Genomic DNA, 21512 nt, shown 5'->3' with positions numbered 1-21512 from the left:
TAGCTTCATTAGGCTCTCAAAACCTTTTGTAGTAACTAATAAGAACCGGTAAGAAATGAGTGCATCAGCCTACGCTATTGAAAGGAAAAAATTGATCCAATAATGAGCTTCCTACAAACGTGTGTGTGTATATACACTATATTTTGCAAAGAAACATCAGTGACTAACTAGTGAACAAGATGCACTCCTTACTGACAGCGACAAGATAATGTCGTGGTTGATTATTTCCTTTTTTTGTTGATACCTTCATTGTATTTATCGTGTTATATTTGTTGTATTTTTATTTTCTTTATTTTTAATGAGTATTTTTAAGGAGCATTTTCTTTCTAAAAAGAACAAGAGAAAAATACTTTTCAGCACGGTATTAGAACGCCTAATGTTTTGAAACTCTAAAAACTCTAATTTTCTAAAATCCTAAAAAACCCTAGCTTTGCCGCCACCGGTCGTTCATCTTTGATCTTTTGCCGCCACCGTTCTCTCGAATCTCTGTCAAACATCGCATCTCAACTGCCGGTCGATTGCATCTCCATCGGACATCACATCTCAGCCACTGGTTTCGCTCGATATCACTCGTTGGTCGTAGATTCTTTGGGTCTCTTCAATTGTTTGTGAGCAGTCACCACTGGTCATCCTCGTCTGCATTGTCATCTGTCGGATTTCACTTGTTTTTTTTTGTTTTCTGGATTTTTAGGCTTTTTTTTTGGTGTTCTTTTTTTTTTCCAGATCTGTTAGTTTCTCTTTGGATATGTGTTTCTTCAGCAATATTTCAGAAACTAAGTCAACTATTGCTAGAGTCTTTGACAATAACATCCATTCCAGTGGTCCCACTGTCCAAAATTTTCATTTTCCTTATTTGTAATGGGTACTTAAACTCTTTCTATCTAAAAAGAATAAGAGAGAAATACTTTTCAACAGTCACATTGCCTTAATGTACTACAAGGGCATAAAGTTACTCTTCATTTGTGCTCCACTGGATTTATGTTCACTAAGCTCATCATTTAAGAAGTCCATAGGTGACCTCCCTTTCAGAGATATAACACCATCAGTCTCAGTAGCAAAGAATCTAGATAGAATGATAAAGACAACTTTTCCCCCTTTTTTCAAAGAAAATCATATGACATTGGGAGAATGAAATATAATTCTTTTCCTAAAGGGAAATGAAATTAGATTGAAAGAATGTAATATACAGAGAGAAAAAAGAACCCCCAAAAGGAAAAGACAATCGAACTAGAAAGTAAATGCCTTCAACATATTAAATACAAAAAAAATAAATAAAGGTTTCCAACTGGAAATAAATTCAGGAAAAAGAGAAGAATGAAAAGAAAACCTGATGAAACCTTGCGTATACAATCGTTCAGCAAGTTGCATTGCTATTTGAGGTCCAAATCCTAGTGCGCTTGAAGCAACCTGAATAAAACATGAAGAGATTTAAATCAATATTAGATCATAACACAACATTTCCTACTGAAGATTTGTTAAAGTTTACAAACATAATTTCACAATTTTTCTCTTCAATTTATTTATCCTTTTAATGAAAAATAAAGGTTTTATCAAGATAAATGAGAGAGAGAGAGAGAGACACCCCATAACTAGGCTTCTTAAAAAGGGCTCCAACTGTTAAAAATAAAAGATGAAAGTCAGTTAAAAAATATATACATATAAACTCCTAAGAAACATAGATCACATCTTGGGAAATTTGTACGGATGGCTCCTATTTAAGGACCCACTCCAAATTTGGCCTTCTGCTTACGTCAGCTATGTGTGAAAGTACCGTTTTAACTCCAAAACAAGTGCGAGGCGAGATGCAACCCAGATTTCTCGCTCTTTCCTCTCGTTCCTTCATCTCGTTCCTTTCCATCTCGTTCCCCAATTCACATTGCTCTCCTTCATTTTTTTTCCCTTCTTTTGAATTCTTCCTTTCGCTTCTTCCTCTTGCTTCTTCCTTTCACTTTTTCCTCTCGTTTCTTCCTGTTGCTTCTTCCTCTAGCTTCTTCCTCGTCAATTTTGTAGTTTTTTCCTTCATTTGAATTCTCTCTCACTTTTCCTCTTGTTTCTTGGTTTCACTCTCGCTTCTTCCTCTCGGTCTGATTCATGCTCCAACTTACATCTTTGATTCGAGAAGAAGACAACGTCAATTTAAACAGAAAAAATCACTGAAAAGTGAGGACAACTGAAGAAAATAGGGTGGGAAGGAAATCTTATCAGAAAATCGCATAAGAAATAAGAATGAAAATTGGGAAGAAAGAAGGTGGGAAAATAGCAGAAGGAAGAAAAAGCATCGACGACAGCGGCTGCGTACAAATCAAATGAAAAAAAACCTAAGTTTTTAAGAGTTTGCCATTTTGTAATTTTACCCAATGCTGACATAAACAAAAAATAAAAAATCATTGATTTTTAAAACCTAGGCCAAATCTCATTTGGGGCTTTAAAAATGGGCCATTGATGCCATTTTCCCATCACATCTCCCCAAAGACTCTTAGCATCTCTATAAACTCTTGACTTCCTCTAGAGCGCAATATTCCACAAAATAACAGAAGCGCTTGATGTTCCCCCTTTTATCATAACAAAGCTTTTAACATCTGCTTAGGTGGACTTGTGTGGAGGTTTGATCGAGGAAGAAGTGCATGAAGGGTTATCATAACAAAGCTTTTAACATCTGCTTAGGTGGACTTGTGTGGAGGTTTGATCGAGGAAGAAGTGCATGAAGGGGATAACCGGTGGATTAAGGATGTCCGGTTCAAGGTTGCAGGTAATAAAGATGGGTTTATTCTGGTTGTTTTTTTTAGCAAACCACAAAGACATCTCTTTTCCGGTGAGACTATGAGTGGATCGGAGGAGGAAGGAAGACGATCGGAAAGGTACAACAGACATGCTATCTTCTGCAAGGACGGTGTCCTTGTGTCTATCTTCAAGACTGAAGGACCAGGGGAGCAGACCTCATGTGGTTAAGGGGGGCGGGTGGAAGATTGAACGCTTTGGGGGTTGAGGATTCTGATGGGTCGTCTTTTAGTTTTCAAAGTGGGTCGGACAAAGGAAAGTATTGAAAAGAAGAGAAGAAAAGAAACACAGATTTACGTAGAAACCCTAGATCAGGGAGAAAAACCACGATAGGAGAATTTTTATTCTTTTAATTTTTCTGATACACAGTACTCAATACAGGACAGGTATAAATAACCAAACAGAGAGAAACCCTAGACAGTAGACACTGAGAAAAAGACTAAAACGCCCTTAGGGCTAAAACACCATTTCAACACTCCCCCTCAAGTTGGGGCATAAATATCAATGAGGCCCAACTTGCTAATACAAGTGTCAAACATCTGTCTAGGTAAGCCCTTAGTCAGAACATCCGCAATCTGTTGGCTGGATGGAACATAGGGAACACAAATACTACCGTTGTCAAGTTCCTCTTTTATGAAATGTCGGTCAATCTCAACATGTTTGGTTCTATCATGCTGAACAGGGTTATTGACAATATTGATAGTAGCCTTGTTGTCACAGTAGAGTCTCATCGGGTCATGACTCTTTTGATAAAGATATACTAATACCTTCTTCAACCAAATTTTCTCACAGATACCCAAGCTCATAGCTCTGTATTCAGCTTCGGCACTACTTCTAGCCACGACACCCTATTTCTTACTCCTCCATGTAACGAGGTTTCCCCATACTAAGGTACAATACCCCGAGGTTGACTTCCTGTCAGTAGTAGTACCGGCCCAGTCCAAGTCAGTGTAGGCTTCTATACATCTTCTATCATTTTTCCTGAACATCAAGCCCTTCCCAGGTGTTGACTTTAGATATCTCAGAATCTGGTTAACAGTTTCCATGTGTCTCTCATACGGGGCTTGCATAAACTGGCTTACCAAACTCACAGCATATGAAATATCAGGTCTGGTGTGCGAGAGATATATCAGCTTCCCTACAAGACGTTGATATCTCTCCTTGTTCACTGGTACGTCGTCTACTGAGTTTACCAGATTATTGTTGGAGTATCTACAGGTTTACATCCAGTCATCATAGTCTCTTGTAGAAGGTCTAATGTATATTTTCTCTGAGATACTGAGATCCCTTCCTTTGACCTTGCTACCTCCATGCCTAGGAAGTACCTCAAGGAACCAAGATCTTTAATTTCAAACTCCTCTGCCATTTTCTGTTTCAGCTTGTCAATTTCTACCGAATCATTCCCTGACAGAATAATATCGTCAACGTATACGATTAACACTGCTACTTTTCCTGATGCTGACTTCTTAGTGAACAGGGTGTGATCAGAGTGACCTTGAATGTACCCCTGGATTTTGACAAAGGTAGTAAACCGATCGAACCAGGCTCTAGGGGACTGTTTCAGACCATACAAAGACTTCTTTAGCTTGCACACCTGACTCCCAAACTGTGCTTCAAACCCTGGAGGAGGGGTCATATAAACCTCTTCTTCCAACTCACTATTTAGAAATGCATCCTTTACATCCAACTGATATAGAGGCCAGTCTAGGTTCACAGCAACAGAGAGAAGAACCCGAATAGTGTTGAATTTTGCCACTGGCGAGAAAGTTTCTAAGTAGTCCACCCCATATGTTTGAGTGAACCTTTTCGCGACTAATCTGGCCTTATATCTGTCGAGAGTCCCATCAGATTTGTACTTGACTGTGAACACCCATTTGCACCCGACGGTTTTGTGACCTCTAAGAAGAACAACTAGGTCCCATGTTTTGTTGATCTTGAGTGCCCGCATTTCTTCCATAACTGTAGCTCGCCATTCAGGAATTTCCAGAGCCTTGTACACATTTCCCGAGATAGTCACAGTGTCCAGGCTAGTGGTGAAAGCCTTGAATCTTGTTGACAAGCTACTGTAAGATAAGAAGCTTTTTATAGAATACTTGGTGTAGGACCTTGTTCCCTGGTAAGTCTAGGGTGGCATCAATTTCACTGGTCTTGTTACCTTTTTCCTCTGTATTCATCTGCAGCACATTTTCAGTCTCCTGAACATCATCAGGAGGAAATCCATTGCTCTCATCCTCCCTAATTTTGTCAAGAGTCACTGCATCGTTAGTGTTCACTGCACTACTTTCAACAAAGTTATTATTATCAAGAATATGGTTACCTTGAGTTGTCTCTGGTTCTGACTCTTGAACACTTTCCGGTGGAGCAACAGGGGAAACTATTTCCTTTCGTAGATTCTTCCGATAGTAGGTTATCCAAGGAACTTGTTTTGTAGGAAGGATAGGATTGTCCGGAATGGGAGAGCCAGGATTAGTGTCAGGAATTGGTTCAAGAAACAAGTCTACAGGAATGGAATAAGTGGATGACGTGTTAGTCTCTTCATTCGAAGTCTCCCCTTGAAGAGGATTAACAGGAAAAAAAGGTTTATCTTCTTGAAAGGTAGCATCCATGGTGATAAAGTACTTTCGAGAAGATGGCTGATAACATTTGTAGCCCCGTTGATGGAGCGGATACCCAACAAAGACACATTTTTTAGCCCTAGGAGCGAATTTACTGCGGGAACCATGATTATGAACAAACACTGTACACCTAAAAACCCGAAGAGGAACATCTGGGAAAAGCCGGGTAGAAGAGAAGGATTCTTTGAAATGGGCTAAGGGAGTCTGGAACTTGAGAATACGGGAAGGCATTTGATTAATGAGATGGGCTGCAGTGAGTACAACATCGCCCCATAGGTACGAGGGTATGGATGCAGGAATCATGAGAGCCCAAGCAACATCAATAAGATGACGGTTTTTCCGTTCGGCCACCCCATTTTGTTGTGGGGTATAGGCACAAGAGTTATGGTGGATGATATCTTTAGAATTTAAAAACTCACGGAGGGACTGATTAACGAACTCACGGCCATTGTCACTCCGAAGGATAGCAATTTTGGTATTGAACTGGGTTTCGACCGTGGTGTAAAAGTGCTGAAAGACTGTAATCACTTCAGACTTATCCGTAAGAAGGAACACCCATGTAAGACGAGTGTGATCATCTATGAAGGAGACAAACCACCGTTTACCCGACATGGTTGTGATATTTGATGGGCCCCACATATCACTATGTATCAGGTGGAAAGGTTGGGACGGTTTATAAGGCTGGGAAGTAAAAGACACCTGAGGTTGTTTTGCACAAATACATACATCGCAAGATAAAGATGAAATATTAACATTACGAAATAAATGGGGAAATAAATACTTCATATAATGAAAATTCGGATGTCCAAGACGAAAATGCCATAACAGGAATCAGTTTCAAAAATAGTAAGGGAAGAGAGTAAACAAGTGCTAGATAAACTCCTAGATGAAGCATCCTCTGAGAGGAAGTAGAGCCCCCTACTGTGCCGGGCAATGCCAATCGTCTTCCCCGAGCTCAGGTCCTGAAACAAAACATTATCCGTTGAGAAAACGAAATTACAATTCAGATCTCTGAATTGTAATGTCAATCGTCTTCCCCGAGCTCAGGTCCTGAAACAAAACATTATCCGATGAGAAAACGACATTACAATTCAGATCTCTGGTTATTTTACTGACAGATAGCAAATTATAAGATATCTTCGGCACATGCAGGACATTCTGTAAAATCAACCCTTGAATAGGAGATAAGTGACCTTTCGCAGCAACGGAAGCAAAGGACCCATCTGCAATTTGTATTCTCTCGTTTCCCGCACTTGGATAATACGAGAGGAATTGATCAGATGATCCAGTTAGATGGTCCGTTGCTCATGAGTCAAGGATCCACGATTCATCCCCTTCGACCAAGAAGCTAAAGGACTGAGAAGTACCTGATTGCGCGACATTGCTGGTTCCAACCATGCTTGACTCTACCTGGTTGGTGGCTGATGATGTACCATCCCTTGTTTCACTGACAAGGGCCCGACCGGTTTTTGATTTATCATTCGTAGACCGTTGCTCGCCATTCGGTGGGGCGACCGTGTAACTTCCAGCATTGATCTTTGGTGTGCCACGGTTTCTTACAGTGTTCACAGATTGGTGGGGATTTTCCGTTCTGTTTGTCGCTTTCTATTCCCGAAGACTTGGCTCCAAACGCAGGAGAATCTAAGTGGTTGTTGCTAGTGCCATTCATAGCTCTAGTTTTGTCCTCTTCTAACCTGACCTCTGAGCATACTTCCATTAGAGACGATATTGGTCTCTGTCCCAAAATCCGACTTCGGATACCATCAAATTTAGGGTTTAAGCCAGCTGGAAAATCATACACCCAGTCCGCCTCTTCAATCTTTGAGTACTGAACTCCGTCAACAGGACAATTCCACACGACTTCGCGGCATAAGTCCATTTCTTGCTATAACAGGGACAATCTATTGAAATAAGACGTTACGTCAAGAGTCCCTTGTTTACACTCATGAATATGTTTCCTCAAGGTATAAAGACGTGAGGCATTTTTCCTCTGTGAATAGAGCTTCTGGACAGCTTCCCAAATATCCCGAGCGGAGGCTGAGTACAGAAGTGGCTTTCAGATCTGGGGTTCCATGCTATTTATCAAAATTGAGCGAAGGAGAGAGTCCTCTCCTTTCCATATACGTTCCTGGGGATCACGGAGGTTTGGTTTTGGTATTTCTCCAGTTAGATACCCAAACTTGTGACGTCCCTCAAGGACCATTCTTACTGATTGGGACCAAGAAAAGTAATTCTCACCGTTAAGTTTCTCACCAATAGACATTCTTGCAGAATTTCCCACAGAACTAGACATAATATTTGCAACAGGTAAATTAGAGTAAGCATTTACCGATGTTTCTGAGCATAAAGAGAAGTCTGAATGTGGATGAAAACCAGTTGTAGGATTTGTCGTGGATCTAAGGGTCGATATTTGCTGTTGTAAGTTGGCCAACTGCTGTTCAAAACCAACGGTTCCACTAGAATTTGCCATAGGTTGGTTTTGTCCATAAATCCCTGGAAAGATAGCTTCATTTTGGCTCGAGGACGGACCAAAAGAAGGGCTGGGAACTGACTAACCATACTGGTTCGGCTAAACCGGCTGGACCGGTTGGACCGGCTGAGCAGCTTGGGTCGTCCACGAGCGATCTGAAACATACGCTAGGGCCGACAGCTGACCTGAAAACGAGGGCTGGAGATCGGCTGTAGACCGCCAGTCACGGGCGGTGGTGTCAGCCTGAGCAAAAAATCCCGAGGATGATGGTTTCCCGTGCATCGGGGGGTTCTGAGGTAGAATCTGGTGGAAGTCGGTAGGACCGTGCGTCGATCGCTGGTGTCGGACTCCAGATGGGTCAATCGGATCTGAGGCAAAAAATCCAGATGGGTCGATTGCTGGTCTGGCAGGATTCGTGTAATCGACTGGTCCGTGCATCGTGGAGGAGCTCGGATCTGTGTGCCGATCGGGTCTAAGAGCTCTGGTGGTCGAGTCTGCAACGGTAGTCCACTGGTTACAAATATGAGGATCGGGTCGGGTCTGGCTGGAGGTTGGATCAGACATGGATTTGAGGAGTTGAGGCATAGCGGCATGAAAGTAATGCTCAACGGCTTTTCTTATGGCTGCAGCAACTTCAATGTTCATGGATCCCTTCGTTCCAGTGGAGGTTTCTGTTGGAGTCTCTGGTTTGTTCTCATCAATGACGGCCAAGGCTTCGTTGCCATGCTCTGATACCATATTGAAAAGAAGAGAAGAAAAGAAACACAGATTTACGTGGAAACCCTAGATCAAGGAGAAAAACCACGATAGGAGAATTTTTATTCTTTTAATTTTTCTGATACACAGTACTCAACATAGGACAAATATAAATAACCAAACAGAGAGAAACCCTAGACAGTAGGCACTGAGAAAAAGACTAAAACACCCTTAGGGCTAAAACACCATTTCAATAGAAAGGGTGTAAATTCTAAGCCCATAACTCCAAATAATCTATTGAAAGGTAAGTTAAAGAGTGGACTTTCCTCGTGTCTAAGAAGCATGGATACGACACAACATTGACACAGCGACACGTCAATTTCTAAAAATTTAGACCTGGACACGACAAGGACACATTTATTGAAACATACATTTTTTAAACTATATATCATCTTTAAACACGAAGGAAATTCAAAGTTAATGAATTTATTCATTTCTATACTTAAAAAATCAATTTGATGTATTTCGCTCTCAAATTTTAGTGACTTAGTATATATAAGAGTTGTTTGATGCATGTCTACCAAATGTTGGTCCTATTTTCACATTGTACAATTAGTGTCTAACACATCTATTGCATTAACAAGTGTCCGATACTTGTCCAACAAGTGTCAGAGTGTCCAAGTGTCTGACATCTGTCGGAAGCGGACACGTCAGCCAAAACTAAAGTGTCGTGCTTTTTAGTCTCGTGTAGTGCTCAAGATAGTGGGCCAATTACTTTCCAGCCTTTTTTCGAGCCACAAAAGTCCAGCCCGGTTAAGGATCACCAAGGCATGGGCTGGGAATAAGCTGCTAGGGTCGGGCCTTCGGGTATAGCCTTTGACGATGAGGAGCTCGAGTCAGATCCATCCATAGTGAGTTACTCAGAGGATGACTCCCTTCTTTCTACCCCGATGATCGAAAACACGGGGGAAGTGTTCGTTGAGGATTTGTACTCGATTGAAGATGTCGCTCAAGTTGACAGGGGACAATTTTGGTAAAGATGTCCAAAGGGGGGATGAAACAGCCACTCAAGTCACCAGGGACGTTACTCCTCCCGTAGACACCAAAAAAGGAGGGGACTCGGGCATCGAAGGTCCAAGGACGACATTCAGTGTCTATTCTCCTCGCACTGCAGAGAGAAGGCTAGAACTTAGCCCAGTTTCAGTCACGGATGGCCAGAGAGAAGATCGTGAAAGGAAGTCAACACCCTCCCATCCATCAGGGGGCGCGACGGGCCACGTTTCGCAGGGTATGAAGGAGGCTCAGGCCAGTCCCAAGATGGAAAAGGGAGTGCCAGTTCGTAAAGCACCTTCAGATTTTGCTCCGTTGAACTCGTCTCAGAAAGGGGGAAGAGTGATCTCGATGGATGACAGGGACCTGCCGTTAGTTCCTTATTGCAGGACTTCTTCTCTCTCCAATCTAGTGGTCATCATGGCCGATTCTACAGGCCAAGTTAGTCCTCTTTCTTTGGTATCACTTCCTCATTCTGGGTTGGGGTTTGTTGAGGGAGGGGACGGGATCGTTTCTCAATGTAACTTGCCTTTCTTTCCTTACTATTTGGGAGGGGGTAAGGGGCTTACTAGTTATGAGAGTTTTCTTCCCTATCCCATCTTTTTACATCCTTATTCTTACTCAGGATGTGTCTTAACCTTTTTGCCACTAAGTTTTATGGGAAAGTGGCCGATTTAACCATATGGTCCAGGCCACAAGTGACGGGACAAGGGGAGAAGGTTTGCCTTTACCCAATGGAGGAGTTGTTGGAGAATCTTATTCTAGTCCTATCCCCTTTGGTATTCAGGCAAGCTCAGATTTGGGGGCTGAGGTTAGCAAAGGTTGGGCCACTCTTAGCTTCTGTGGATATTCACTCGGTAGAGGCGAAGGGTGGAGAAGGGGCTTCAAAAGGTTTGGAGAATTCGGGTGCAGATAAAGGGAGAGTGAAGGAGAGTAGCAACAAGCTAAAAAGTTAGATAGTTCGGTCAATTATGGGAGCAAGAAAGTGCTCAAGGAGGTGCGGCAATTTTCGGTCCAACATTGAAAATAGTTTCTTGGAATGTAAGAGGGTTGGAAGGAAAAGTTAAAAGAAGGTTAGTGAAGGAGGTGCTTAGGCTAGAAAATCCAGATACTATGGTTTTAATGGAAACAAAAAGAGATTTGTTTTGCTTTGGGAGGATTGCAAGCATTTGGAAGAGTAGGAGGGTGGAGTGGGAGTTTCTTGATTCAAATGGTTCTTCAAGTGGTATTTTGTTGATGTGGAGCACTAAATCTTGTGTGGCTAAGGAGGTGGTCAAGGGAGACTTCTCCTTGTCTTTCTCGTTCTTGACAGAGAAGGTGAAGATTTCTGAGTTTCTGGGGTATATGGCCCCTCAAGACCTAGGGGGAGGGTTGCTTTTTGGGAAGAGATTAGGATCCTTTTTGGGTATTGTGGTCCTAGATGGTGTGGAGTCGAGGACTTTAATGTCATTCGTTCTCCCAAGGAAAAAGCGTTAGGTGACAGAATTACTAGTTCCATGAGAGCGTTTAATACCTTCATTGGTGAAAGCAGATTGTTTGACCCTCCCTTGATTAATGGAAAATTTACATGGGCCAATTGTGGGGCAGCGACGAGAATTGACAGATTTCTACTCTCTAAGAGTAGGGTGGACAAATTTGGCAGCCCAAGGCAATTAAGGGGGCCTAGGATTACCTCGGACCACTAGCTTATCATTCTGGACTCTGGTGCTCAGTCATGGGGGCCAAGTCCTTTTCGCTCCGAGAATGTGTGGTTGGAGCACCCCTTCTTTAAGACCAACATATCCCCCTGGTGGAAAACGCCTGGTCAATGAAAGTGGGAAGGATACCGTCTAATGGGTAAGCTAAAAGCTCTAAAAGGAAAGCTTAAGACCTGAAACATAGAAGTGTTTGGAGATATTTCGACAAGAAAGAAAGAGATTCTTGGAAGAATTGGGGAGATTGATGAGGTTGAGGTGGAAGGCTACTTGTAAAGTACTTAGAGGGAGGAGAGATTTGTTTTAAAAGAGGAGCTTGCTAAAGTGATTAGGAAAGAGCGAATTAGCTGAGGCCAAAAGGCTAAGGTTAAATGGGTGAAGGAAGGGGATTGCAATACCACCTTTTTCCCCGAGTGGCTAGTGGTAGAAGGAATAAGAATTATATAGGACAACTGATTTTGGAGAATCGGGAGTGCACTAGGAAAGACAAAGATTGAGGAGGAGGTCCTGTCGGCCTTCTCCAAGCTGTATAGTTCTGCGGTTGGGGCCAAACTGTTTGTTAGTGGTATTGATTGGAGTCCTATCTTGACCGCTGAGGATGAGGAGTTGGCGACCCCCTTTACCTTGGAAGAAATTAGGAGGGCGGTATTTGGGTGTGATAGAATAAAGTCCCCGGGTCTAGATGGTTTTTCTATGGCCCTTTTCCAAGATAATTGGAATTTTCTTAAGGCGGAGTTGGAAGGTGTTTTCAGAGAGTTTTACCAGAGAAGCATGCTGAATAAGACTATGATGGAAACCTTTGTGTGTCTAATCCCTAAAAAGGAGAATGCTAATAGGGTCAAGGAGTTCAGGCCCATTAGTCTTATCACTAGCGTCTACAAGATTTTGGCTAAGGTTCTTGCAAATCGTCTGAGGAAAGTGCTCCCCTCAACTATTGCAGGGACTTGGGGTGCTTTTGTGGCTGGTAGATAGATTCTTGATCAGGTCCTCGTTGCCAATAAATCCATTGAAGATTACAAGGTGAATAAGAGGGAGAGAGTTATTTTCAAGCTCGACTTTCAAAAGGCTTATGATCATGTCGATTGGGATATTTTGGATAAAGTGTTGGAGAAGAAAGGTTTTGGGTTCAAATGGAGAATGTTGATGTGGGGGAGTGTTAGGAATGTGCACTATTCTATCCTTATCAGTGGAACCCCTAAGGGATCAATTCAAGCTTCTAGAGGCTTGAGACAAGGGGACCCATTATCCCTCCTTTTGTTTGTTATTATGGTGGATGTTTTAAGCCGTATTATCTCCAGAGGAGTGGAAGGAAATATCTTTGAACCCTTCAGGATAGCGACTAGGGAGGTCGTTTTATCCCATCTTCAGTTCGTTGATGATTCAATCTTGTTCAGCTCGGGAATGAGAATTCCTTTTCGACCCTTAACCACATGGTGGGGTTTTTTGAAGCATGTCGGGGCTTAAAATTAATAGGAGAAAATATCAAATCCGGGGTATTAACTGCGAGCAGACAAGCTTAATAGGTGGGCTAGAGAGGTTGGTTGCAACGTTGGGACTTCTCCTTCTCGTTATCTTGGTCTCCCTTTGAGAGGAAATCCGAGAGCTTTGTCCTTTTGGGATCCCATGACTGAGAAAATCCGAAAAAGGCTCGACTCTTAGAAAAAAGGTTACTTCTCCAAGGCGGAGAGACTCATGTTGATCAGATCTGTGCTAAGTGGCATCCCTATTTATTATCTTTCACTATTTAGGGCCCCTAGCTCAGTCTGCAAAAGTATTGAGAAATACATGTGGGAAGGTGCGGATGAAGGTAAAGGATCTCATCTGGTTAGTTGGGAGGTTGTGGGGCACCTGATGCACCAAGGGGGCTTGGAGATTGGGAATTTAAGACTTCATAACAAAGCTCTGTTGGCTAAGTGGCTATGGCATTTTGCCGTTGAGCCCGAATCCTTGTGGCATAGAGTTCTTGGTAGTAAATACGGAACTCATCCCTTTGTCTGGATGGCGAAGGGGGTTAAAGGCACACACTGGAACTTTTGGAAAGGCATCGTGTTAGAGCTCCCTTCTTTCTCCATTTTGGTCTATTGTATCGTGGGGGATGGTTGGGATACTTACTTTTGGGAAGATCAGTGGGTTGGGGATAGTCCTCTTTGTTCAGTGTTCCCTTGTCTTTATCACTTGTCTTCCTTCAAAAATCGTATGGTCTTTAACTTTCTGCTGTGGTCGAGAAACGTTGTTTCCTTTTCTTTCAGTTTTCGTCATCATTTATCCGATCGGTAGATGACGGAGGTTACCTCTCTTCTTTCGTTGTTGGATGAGTGCAATTTCAGAAAGGGGAGAAAGGATATTTGTGTCTAGAAGCCTAATCCTCTTGAGGGCTTTTCCTGTAAATCTTTCTTTAGGTCGTTGTTGGATCCCTCTCCTATTTCTGAGTCGGTCTTTGATGTGGTCTGGAGGATTAAGATACCAAAGAAAATTAAGTTCTTCACTTGGCAAGTTTTGCTTAGCCGTATGAACACCTTGGGTAGGATTGCCAAGAAGGGATCCACGTTAACGAGTCCTTTCTGTTGTATTCTCTGTCGAAAGGCAGAGGAAAACCTAGATTACCTTTTCTGGGACTATCAGTTTATGGGGTCTGTGTGGACTTACCTTTTGCAGGAGTTTGATGTCCGGTTAGCAAGCGAAAGAGATATTGGATCGACGATCGGGGAGTTCATCCTCCATCCGCCTTTCAAAGAAAAGGGTCGTTTATTGTGGTTTGTGGGATGTTTGGGGGGAAAGGAACAAAAGGGTGTTTAGAGCTCTTGAGAAGGACCCAAGTGAGATTTGGTCCTTAGTGAAGTTTCATGTGTTGCTTTGGGCTTTGACTTCGAAGCTTTTTTGTAATTATTCTTTAGGCAAAATTATGCTTAGTTGCAAACCCATTCATTAGGGGGTGGCTTTTGGGGGCTTGTGTTTTTGTATGCCCTTATATTCTTTCATTTTTTCTCAATGAAAGTTGATTTTTTTATTAAAAAGAGAGAGAGAGAACGTTCTACAAACAAATTGTAGCATATTATAGCATTTAGGGGGAATGGAGGCAATCTTCAGCTTAATCAATAGTACTCGTGGTTCAGAGCTTTAATCTTAGGCTTACGAGCATAATGGGCTGAAAATTTTCGTAACAAGCACCCATATTCCTTCAAATCAGGACATGATCAATACTCATACTTTCACGGCCTCTACAGAATCGAAAATGATTAGTACAGCCAGGACTTAAAAAACATTATCTATCAGTAAGTCATCGATTATTTGTATAGACCTTACATAGAATGAAAAATCAATAAACATAGGAAACAATTTCTTTACCAAGCCATCATACGCTGAGGGGACCAAGGTTATATACTTTCTATTTAGTAGGAACCAAGCTGAAGCCCATAACCCACGTCAGTGATGTGAATTTCCTTCTTACTTTTTGCTTTCCTCTCAAAAAAATTAGTAGAGGACCGAAATTACCCTCCCTCATTACAACCAGAGGGCCAGCAGAAAAATAAACCAGCAAAAGATGTGCCTAAGAAAAGCCAGGCTATAAAGGAGCCAAATAGAAACTAGCCTAACAGAACAAGAAAGAACACCGATCCAAAAAAAAAAAAAAGACTTAGCAAATAATTACAAAAAGACACACGCACACCCAAAGCGAGGCACTAGATCTAGCAAGGAACCAAAACTCCTCCCAAACTCTCTCCACACCCTTAAAAAATTCATTATTCCTCTAATCAAGTTACGTGAAGAAACCAAACAACAACAATCCAAAGAACACAATGGCCCTTGGCCGAAGAAACTCCAAGAACCTCGAAAAAAAAAACAATTCCCAATTGAATAAGCTAGCCAATAGCTCCAAAGCATATGATTCAAACCGTCATACGCCTTGCTTGACCTAATTTTTTTCAGAACTTCAAAGGAAAGCAGGTCCTCGGGATCAATTTTGTTCAAGCCTTCCCATGGTCTACATGGCTTGAGCGCAACTCACGTGCCTTTACTGATAAGGAACAAACTACAAATATAATGCATCACTCACATCTATTACTTTCCTATCTCTTAGTTGGTGTAAATTGATCTCCCCCTTTTGTAACTGTAGTTTAACTAATCTTATGACCAATTAGAGAAGTTTTTTCTTGTAATCCATTGGATTGAACCCTTGTTGTAATTTCATCACATCAATGAAATTTTCGTTTCCAAACCACACACATGCCCAAAAATAATAATAATAAAATAAAAATAAAGGGTGGGAGGAGGAGTTCTGGTCACAAGGGTAGCTCATCTAGGAAGCCACGCTACACCCCAAGAACTAGTCCTTCCAAATCTTATTCTATTTTTTAACTTTTACAAGGGTACAATTCCCACCGCAGTCATTTATCTACCTTCAGAAGGTTAACTGTGTTTAGTCCAGAGGGTCGAACTTTGTTTTCTTGCTTCTCTGATATTTCTGTTACTTCTGCAATTCCATCTTCTATTACTCGCTTCTGAAACATTGCAGTAACCTGAAACATGGGAAAAAGTATAGGACAGCAAGGATTGCAAAGAACAGATTAAGAGTGTTTATCAAGGCTAAAACATCTCACATCACAGTCAAATAACTTGCCCCGTTCCCAGTCCAGATTAAGTTCATAGCCGTTTTGCATAATATAAGGGCACACAGACCAAAATTTTTCTGGCGTAAAGGTAGTTATTTGCAAATGACGCTGTACACAAAACCCAAGCGTGGGAGTTTGGCATGGCCCATAGCTGAAACAAGTGAATAACATAATGATTAGCCAGTCCAGATTGTTCAAAAACTTAAATACCAAGTACTTCAACTATAAGCCTTAAACGTCAAGAATGTCAAGTACAATCACATTACTTTTTGTCCTTCACAGCATAATTACAGCTATAAAAGGTAGGGATAATTAGTCAAGATGACAACATTTTAAAGTAATTACTTGAGATACTTTGGCATGCTAAAGTAAAGAAAATCAAGGAAGAATGCAAGAAACTACTGAGACAGTAGATAATTTGAACAAGAAAGTGAAGCCAACCATTATAACTTGACATTCATAACTGTAATATTAATCAGAATAATAAGAAAATGCATCTCAAAGAAAAAAATTTGCACAGCACGCCCGCAAGAAGGTTCCTTAAATAAATTAAAACGTTCTTTTATAGGAAATCAAAAATACAGACTACACTATAACAGAGAGAAACATATTCAAAATGAGAAAACATACACACCTCAATAACACAGTCACCAATATTCACCACCATTATTTGCTTTTGCAAGTGAGTGTGGGTATCATTTACAAAACAAAGAACAAAAAACAAAAAAAAAACAAAAAACAAAAAACAAAAAACAAAAAAGAAAAGAAAAGAAAAGAAAAAGGAAAAAATAACCATTATTAATTAAATCTGGAAACCGTGCATTCTTCTCATTCTTTGGATGGGAAAGAAGACATTTTTAGAAGATATGAAATTACAAAAGGAGGGTAAGAAAGCCAAACCCCAAGCCAAAGAAGTCACAAAAATCACTCTTCTCAATTGACACAAAGGAAAAAAGATCATAAGAGTTGTAAAGATCAATTTTCATTATGAGATCTATAAAGATAACATGATAATCTACTATGCTAAAATGGTTCTGAAGGATTTGTTCGAGTCAAAATTCCAGCATCTTGATTGATAAGACAAATAAGAAAATTTACATTTAAGGCAAAATTAGAGAATCACCATTCTCTTTCTAGCTTATAATGTTAAATATGTTATTGTGTAAAACAAAACCTATTGCTAAATTCCAAATAAACATTATAGCAATATCTGGAAGAGGCGAGAATTTAATAGCAGGAAATATGTTTCCCTCAATGCACAAAAAGCTTTGTATAAAAATAATATGACATGGATAAAATCATACATACACATTGTATTTATTCATGTATATATATGTAATAAAATGCCTTAAGAAGGTGAGCAAGAAATAGAAGAAAACCAACGAGATGAGTCTGGAATCAAGGTTTCCATATTTTCCCTGAAAAAAGGTAGTCTGAAATCGTGTAAAGGCGACTCCAACTTTCAAATCTATCTCTTGTCGTGCATCAACAGCCAGTGCCTCATTTTTATTTGGTTGAACAAGGTTATCCAAAGCCTTCAGAATATCCTTTTCAGTAACGGAAGAAAACCTTGCACGATACACTTTTTTCCTAATTTCATTGCCACCAAATCCAGTGCACTCAATAACTGCAAACATAACCAATGTTAATATTTTCCTTATAACAAACATATAATGTATTTATCTTTTTAACGAGAAAGGGAGCTTTTCATGGATGAAATGAAGAGGGAGAAAAAGCCTATAGCAGAAAGAAAGAAAGCAACAAAAGAAGCCAAAAATAGAAATCTAATAAGCAAAATAAAACAAACCAATGGTCCCAAAAGAAACTAAAGAAAGCAAAAGAAAACCAAATACGATACGAGAAACGGCCAAACAAAACCGCACTGACGATCAAAACTAAAAATGACAACAATAGAACTTCGAGGCAATAACAAGAAACCAAAGGCCAAGAACATCAGGAACTCAAGCTCCAAACACGAAAACGATCTTGAAACCACGAGACAACCAGGAGGCAAAGAAAAACAGCCAGGAAGCAGAAAACAGATAATATCATTTAACAGAATTAATATATCATATGGAAATAAATAAAAAACACGAGGTGTTGTGTTCAAAAGTTCAAATGGCAAACACCAAGGGGAATTCAAGGAAACCCAACCACAAAGTCAACAAGATAGGTGGATGGGTATGGAGACACGGTTGTTGGAAGGGACGAAAAATCTTTCAAAACAAAGTTATAAGGAGACCTAGAAGAGTTGTGTTAGCACAAGTTGAGGAGAAAACGTTCAAGGCTCCATCCTTCTCAAGCTTGCAGTAGATCAGTCATTTCGTTGCCAAATTGCCAATTATCCAATTATTGAGGAAGACTCGGATGTTGACTCTTCTGTGAGTGTGAGTAGTGAGGAACCAGACTTTATGATCTCAAACTCTATTCCTGATGTGGTTGAAGATCATTTTGGTGATGATATTGCTGGTTTATATCAAACCCCTATTGAAAACAAAGTACCCAGCTTCCTTCAAGTAAATCTCTCTTCTTGATTCTTTGTTAATTCCTTCCAAGTTCTCCTCTTCTTAAGGACTGCGGTTTACAACTTGGTATAGCTTCTCACCATTCCTCTCAATATTATACTGAATGATTTGCTTAGCATGCAATGAAAATTATCACTTAGAGCACTAGAGACCTTGGAGATAGTTCAAAGCAGATTTCGTTGAAAATTTTCTTCATAAACAGCACTTTGTTGTGCTCTTTATTTAAGAGACAGAGGAGGAAGAGGTGGCCACTTTTCTCATATAATCCATTTGGAGGTCAAAAGAAGTGGGTTGGTCTTTCGTTGCTTCTCTTGAAAAATCAGGAGGCTTCTTAATTATATGGGTTGAGAATTATCAAATGCATACAGTCCTCGCGATTCTAGAGAGAACATTTTGGCTAAAAGCTTGTGGACTTCACATGGGTACAGTCTGTCCTCAATTAACTCCTTCGGTGAAATTAAGATTTTGGTTTTCGTGTGTATCACTTGAGGGCTAGGAGTCATTTCCAAGCGTATTTCCTTGAAAAGTTCCTTCAAATTCAGAATCGGGTTTTAGTTTTAATTGATTCGATGGAAATGCTTCAACTTTTTTCGTGGTGAAAGGCTTTACATAGATTATAGTAAGATTGGTAGCAAGTTCAATAATTCGGTAAATTGTGGAGGCCTCCGTATTGATGGATTGGAATTAGTATTTTGGTTTTACTGGTCACTTGGAGCTGGAGTTTTCCTGGAGGTTTTATTCAAAGAAGATTCTTTGGATGCAAATTGGCATTTAGCATCTAAGGGATCAAATGAATTATTCAAGCATTGGCCTTAGATCGATCACTTTGAAGTTGTCGGAGTTCAAGCTTCTTCCTTTTGGAATTTTCTTTCCAATCAATTTGCAGAATATTCTAAGACTTGTGCTCGACCAGAAATGTATCTATTTATCCAATTTAATTATCTTGTATTGTCCTATGTATTGCTATAAGTGTACTTGGCAAGTTCTTGTTTTGTTTTGTTTCCTTGTATTTCGAGCATTAGCCTCTTTTCATTTATTCAATGAAAAGTCTTGTTTCCTTTAGAAGAAAAAAAAAAAAAAAAAGAAGAAGAAAAGAAGAAGAAGAAGAGAGAGACCTAGAAAAGTACTAAACTCTCAAGACTTCAAATTTGTTTTCAAGGTGAGTACGGGAAAGTGCCTCGAAAGATACACATGATGGTGGTATTGGCATTGGCAATCTAAAAAACAGAAACATTGCTCTTTTATTTAAATGGAATTCGAGATTCATTAAGAAGCAAGATTCACTTTGGTGTAGGGTGGTTAAAAGCATTCACGGTTCAGATCCTTGTCTTTGGCACACTTCGGGTAAGTTTGGGCTGAGTTTAAGAAGCCCTTGGATCAGCATCTCAAGCTTTGGAAAGATTTTGGGTCCCTTGCACACTTCAAACTTGGAGATGGTAGGTACATCTACTTTTGGTCCGATTCTTGGTGCTCAGATTTATCTTTTAAGGAGAACTATCCAAGACTATTTCGTGTGGCCTCTTTTCCTAATGGAAGTATTAATGGCCACTGAGATTTTAATACGAGTTCTTGGAACTTAAATTTAAGAAGACAGCTCAAAGAGGAAGAGATCTTAGAATTCCACTAGCTATTGTCTCAAATAGAAAACAGAAGATTTAATTGCAATTCAGATTCCCGGATATGGCCTTTCGAGACATCTGGAAGGTTTTCGATTAAATCTTTATCTAAATATTTGAATTCCTTCACCCAGTTAGACAGAGAAATTTATCAGGCCATCAAGGCCTTTGGAAATCCAAAAGCCCCAAAAGAATTAACACGATGATTTGGATTCTATTTTTTGGATCCCTAAATGGTTTGGCTACTCTTCAACACAAATTTGGAGACAAATGCCTTTCTCCTTCTAGGTGTCCATTGTGTCAAGCTAATGGAGAAGAACTACAGCACCTACTGTTTGAATGCTCTCATACAAGCAAATGTTGGTGAAAGTTATTTTCATTCTTCATCTTACCTTGGGCCTTCGGAAAGTCAATTAGAGAAAATGTCTCCAAGTTTTGATTGGTCCTCTACTTTCCCCTAAAGCTCGAATACTTTGGTATAATGCAGTTAAAGCTCTAATCCCAGAAATCTGGTTTGAAAGAAATCAGAGAGTTTTCCATGACAAAGCTCTGATTTGGACAAATCGTTTTGGTTCTACCTGTCTACTTGCTTTTTTGTGGAGTTCTCAATCAAACTTTTTTACTGATTACACTATTCAAGGTTGTGTCTATCTAGTTGAGATATCCGAGTGCATCTGCTGATCCTTAGTTTCTATGTTTCTTTGTATTCTTTGTTCATTTGCTTCTTGTATTTTGAGTAATAGTCTCTTTTCATTATATCAATGAAAGGTTATGTTTCAGTTTAAACAAAAAAAAGGAGAGTATGATGTGGCACATACCACAAATTTACTAAGTAAGGTCTACTTTGATGTATGTGACGATCTTCATTCAAGGAAAAATCTTTTTCAAGAAAGAGGATGGTGTAGCTTAAGGAATTAAGGAGAGAATCCCCAAGAACCAAATCAAAGTCTTTATTATTAATAAAAATTTATTGAATACATGAGGGAAATTCTTTATTTATAGACAATTGGAAACAAACTAGGAAAAACCTAGGAAGGAAAACTAAAATCTAAATACAAAACTACAAATAACTATTCAAGGATTTAACCATCTTAAACGAGGATATAAAGTATATTGATCTATATGGATACATCATATGTGTAACTTAGGTCTTCTTATATAGAAAAGAGACCTATTACAAATAAGAAAAGATAATAACAAATCAAAAGGAAAATATTGACAATTAACGTATACACATAACTGCTGCTAAATAATAGGAATTTCAACAATCCCCCCTCAAGCAGGCTTAAAGATATCTTCCATAGCCAACTTCTCAACCATTCTGTCAAATTGCTTCTTTGGAAGTGTCTTAATTAGTACCTCAACAAATTGCTCTATTGTTGGAAGATAAGGAATGTACATTGCACCTGTATCAATCTTCTTTTTAATAAAATGCTTGTCAGCTTCGATATATTTAGT

The 21512-nt window shown here is 40.0% G+C and overlaps 1 protein-coding gene across 2 annotated transcripts in view; it reads right to left on the bottom strand.

The window, feature by feature from the left end:
• Window positions 1-21512, bottom strand: part of LOC120080502 (DNA topoisomerase, type IA, core) — a 42008-nt gene that overhangs the window by 8797 nt on the left and 11699 nt on the right. For both annotated transcript variants that reach the window (XM_039035177.2, XM_039035186.2), the window contains exons 6-9: window positions 17297-17540; window positions 15902-16064; window positions 15701-15820; window positions 1328-1407 (exon numbers count right to left, since the gene is read on the bottom strand). In XM_039035177.2, the coding sequence (XP_038891105.1) occupies window positions 1328-1407; window positions 15701-15820; window positions 15902-16064; window positions 17297-17540 (607 nt within the window). The remainder of the gene's footprint in view (window positions 1-1327; window positions 1408-15700; window positions 15821-15901; window positions 16065-17296; window positions 17541-21512) is intronic.

This window comes from Benincasa hispida, chromosome 1 (assembly GCF_027475165.1).
Source record: "Benincasa hispida cultivar pf3 chromosome 1, pf3_genome.v1.1, whole genome shotgun sequence".
Taxonomy (NCBI): domain Eukaryota; kingdom Viridiplantae; phylum Streptophyta; class Magnoliopsida; order Cucurbitales; family Cucurbitaceae; genus Benincasa; species Benincasa hispida.
This window is presented reverse-complemented; position numbering and strand designations above follow the sequence as displayed.